Source organism: Chelon labrosus, assembly GCF_963514085.1.
Source record: "Chelon labrosus genome assembly, chromosome: 3".
Lineage (NCBI taxonomy): Eukaryota > Metazoa > Chordata > Actinopteri > Mugiliformes > Mugilidae > Chelon > Chelon labrosus.
This window is the reverse complement of record NC_140339.1, coordinates 13,480,781-13,483,718: the sequence shown is the minus strand read 5'-3', so window position 1 is coordinate 13,483,718 and position 2,938 is coordinate 13,480,781. Positions and strand designations below refer to the sequence as shown.

General features: G+C 47.7%; 1 protein-coding gene across 1 annotated transcript; it reads right to left on the bottom strand.

Annotated features, from left to right (window-relative positions):
* Positions 1–404: 404 nt before the first annotated feature.
* On the bottom strand, positions 405–2,558 carry LOC311486125 (immunoglobulin superfamily containing leucine-rich repeat protein 2-like; the record flags this gene model as incomplete). Its single annotated transcript, XM_084541887.1, has 1 exon — positions 405–2,558. Exon 1 carries the CDS (start codon positions 2,544–2,546, stop codon positions 405–407), a length of 2,142 nt encoding a protein of 713 aa, XP_084398013.1. The 5' UTR covers positions 2,547–2,558.
* Positions 2,559–2,938: the final 380 nt, after the last annotated feature.

Sequence of the window (2,938 nt, the reverse complement as noted above, 5' to 3'; positions counted from 1 at the left end):
CGACGTTCTCATTTAACTCTCTCCAAGAAAGCAAATAAGCACATTTAGTTAAATAAATAAATAGCTGCACAGACGTGCAAACTGCTTTCATGGTGAGCCCCCTTTTTTGGAGGCTGTCTTATTTACTTTCTGGTGGTGTTAATGGTTAAACTTGGTGAGTACGACGGTCTTGAAAGATGAAATCGAGCCATCATTTTTCTGCTCGTCAATCACTAGAGTCAGGTAGCTGGAGGCCTGTCCCGTCACTGAATGTCTCAGCTTGGATTGTGGTTTAAAAACAAGTAAATTGTGTTTTGAGTGTTGTCATATCACTTTGGAGCAAATCCGAAGAGAAACTAAACCCTTGGTGAAACAGGAAAAACTAACAAATGCTAATTATTATTATTATTTTACGTCACAAACAGTTAGTAATTTGGATATTTGTAATTGCTTGTAAGATTCACGGCTTCAGCTCCCAAAGGCAACCTGTCACTATACTCTGATCCCACTTCACAGTCGTCTAAATTTCCCCTGCACTGGGACAAAGTAAACGACTCGGTCACCACGCTCTCTTCCGTGTCCGCCTCTTTCTCCCCGTCTCCGCTCTCCATCTCTGCCTCCTCCTCGTCCAGCTGGCTGCCGTTAATCCTCCTCTGGGACTCGGTGTGAGGCGCGTGGAGGCTGAAGTTGGCCCCGAGGCTCTTCTCCATGTGGTACTGGTCTTTGGCCTTGAGGATCAGCTTGTAGGTCTTGCTGCGGTACTTGTACACAAGGTGGAAGCACGTGGCGCCGAGCAGGGGTACGGTCGACACGGTGAGGAGGCAGATGCTGACCGAGATAATGATGAGGAGGTTCGGCACCCTTCGTCTGGTGGTGAACAGCACCTGAACCTCGCAGTCCTCCCCTCTGTAGGTCAGACACAGCGTGTAGTTGGTGCCGGGCCGTAAATCTCTGAACAGATATGTGTTGACGCCCTCCTTGATCCTCGACCACTGCACGGCCGAGTGCTTGTGGTCGGCTGTGATGCACAGGTACAAGCCGTTTGAATAAGCTTTTTCTGAGAGGCCGTGGCGTTCTTCGCTGTCAGCGTCGAGGCTCTCAGATGAGGTGGCAGCGGCCCGGTTGGTGCTCTTGTCTCTGGGTATGAGCAGGGGATTGAGTCGCACCGTTGCTTCCGTTTCCGACACCCCTAAAGCAATGACGCCAAAGTCATACGTGTACTGCTTGACGTCCTCCAGGCTCCCGTTAAAGATGTGACCAGAAATGTATCGTGTATTAGCAGTCAGGCCACATTTATGAGGGGTTGGTGGATATCCCGATGCCTCCTCGTAAGACTTGGAATTGGCGCCTTCAGTTGGAGGATGAGTCGGCGCGATGCTCATGACATATTTTCTCCTTATATCAGGGAGACGCACAGAATCAAAGACAGATGCTTTGTCTGTGGTTTGCCGTATAGACGAGTTTGTTCTAGCGTAAATGGGCGTTGTGGTCATTTGCTTTTCGGGTATTGGTTTTGGAGACGCCACCACCTCCACTGACACCGAAGCCTCAGCTCTACCAAACTCATTCGTGGCAGAGCAGCTATAGTTGCCGCCGTGTTCCTTGCTGAGTTTTGATATGAGAAGAGTGCCGTTATTAAAGACTTTGACAGAATTATGAGACGTGAATATTTCTTCATTAGATTCAGAGTTGTCCTCAGTGAACAACAAGGCCACCTCTTGTTTCTGGCTTTTGCTTTGAATGTTCCACATGACCAGCGGCTTCGGGTTTCCTCTGAACTCGCAAGTCAGGACCAACTCACTGTCCTCATAGACTTTACTATTACGGACATTTGGCTCAGTTTGTATTATGACATTTGGACTCGTACACTTCGACTCGGGCAGTTGTGCGACCTCCATTCCTTGGAGTTTCTCGGGAGCTGCGCAGGTGATCAAATTTCTATCAGGAACTGTGATGGTTGTCATCAAAATCCAGTGTCTGAGCCAGTCGAGGGAGCAGGTGCACAAGAAAGGATTGTTATAAATCTGCAAATGCGACAAAGACAATAAACCGTCGAATGTCCCCTCGGCTATGGTCACAAATTTGTTTTCGTTGAGTCGGAGGGAACTCAGATCTTTGAGGTTCGAGAAGGCATCCCTCGGCAGGTGGACCATCTTGTTGTGGTTCATTTTCAACACCTGCAGGGTGGTGAGATTCTGCAGATCCTCCCAAGGAAAGTCTGTGATTTTATTGTGGCTGATGTCAAGGTTGCGCAGATGAACCAAAGGCGTGAGAGCCCCTTGCTCGATGGAGACGATCTCATTGTGGGCCATCCACAGGGAAGTCACCCGAGTGACATTATCAAAGCTGCCCAGTGGTATGAAACTGATCTTGTTAACTGAGAGACTTATGGTTGTAACATTGGGAGGCCAACCGTCTGGGACTTCGGTTAAGTCTTTGTTTGAGCATTGGGCAAAATGTCGTCTGTATTTGTCTGAGCAGGTGCAGAGCTCGGGGCAGCAGAGCCCAGCAGGGAAGGCGTAGGCGATCCATAAAGTGAAGAGGAGGATGATGTCTGCAGCCGCCATTTTCTCCTCCTGTAAAACAGATTAATCCGTCAATTAGGCCATAAACCCTGATTTATTAGAACATTTAATGCTGAATTCTTACACTGGAAGACTAAAAGAAAAGAAAAGAGCAAAGCTGGATCACTTTTTTTAAAGAAATTTGTTCCCAAACAGCTGGATACTTGATAGATCTCACACTGCGTTAACGAACATGCACAGCTGTCTCCTCCATCAGTTCGTGTGTATTCGATCTGGTTTATGAAAGACTTTGGGATTCTTCGCAACAGCTCAAATCCATGTTTGCGTTAAAGCATAATTTTGCCAGCGTTAATGCATGGATTGGTGCGCCCAAGTTACAAAACATCTCAGCTCCAGCCCCACTGTTTAATTTGCATTTAGAGTTGTGGAACTGC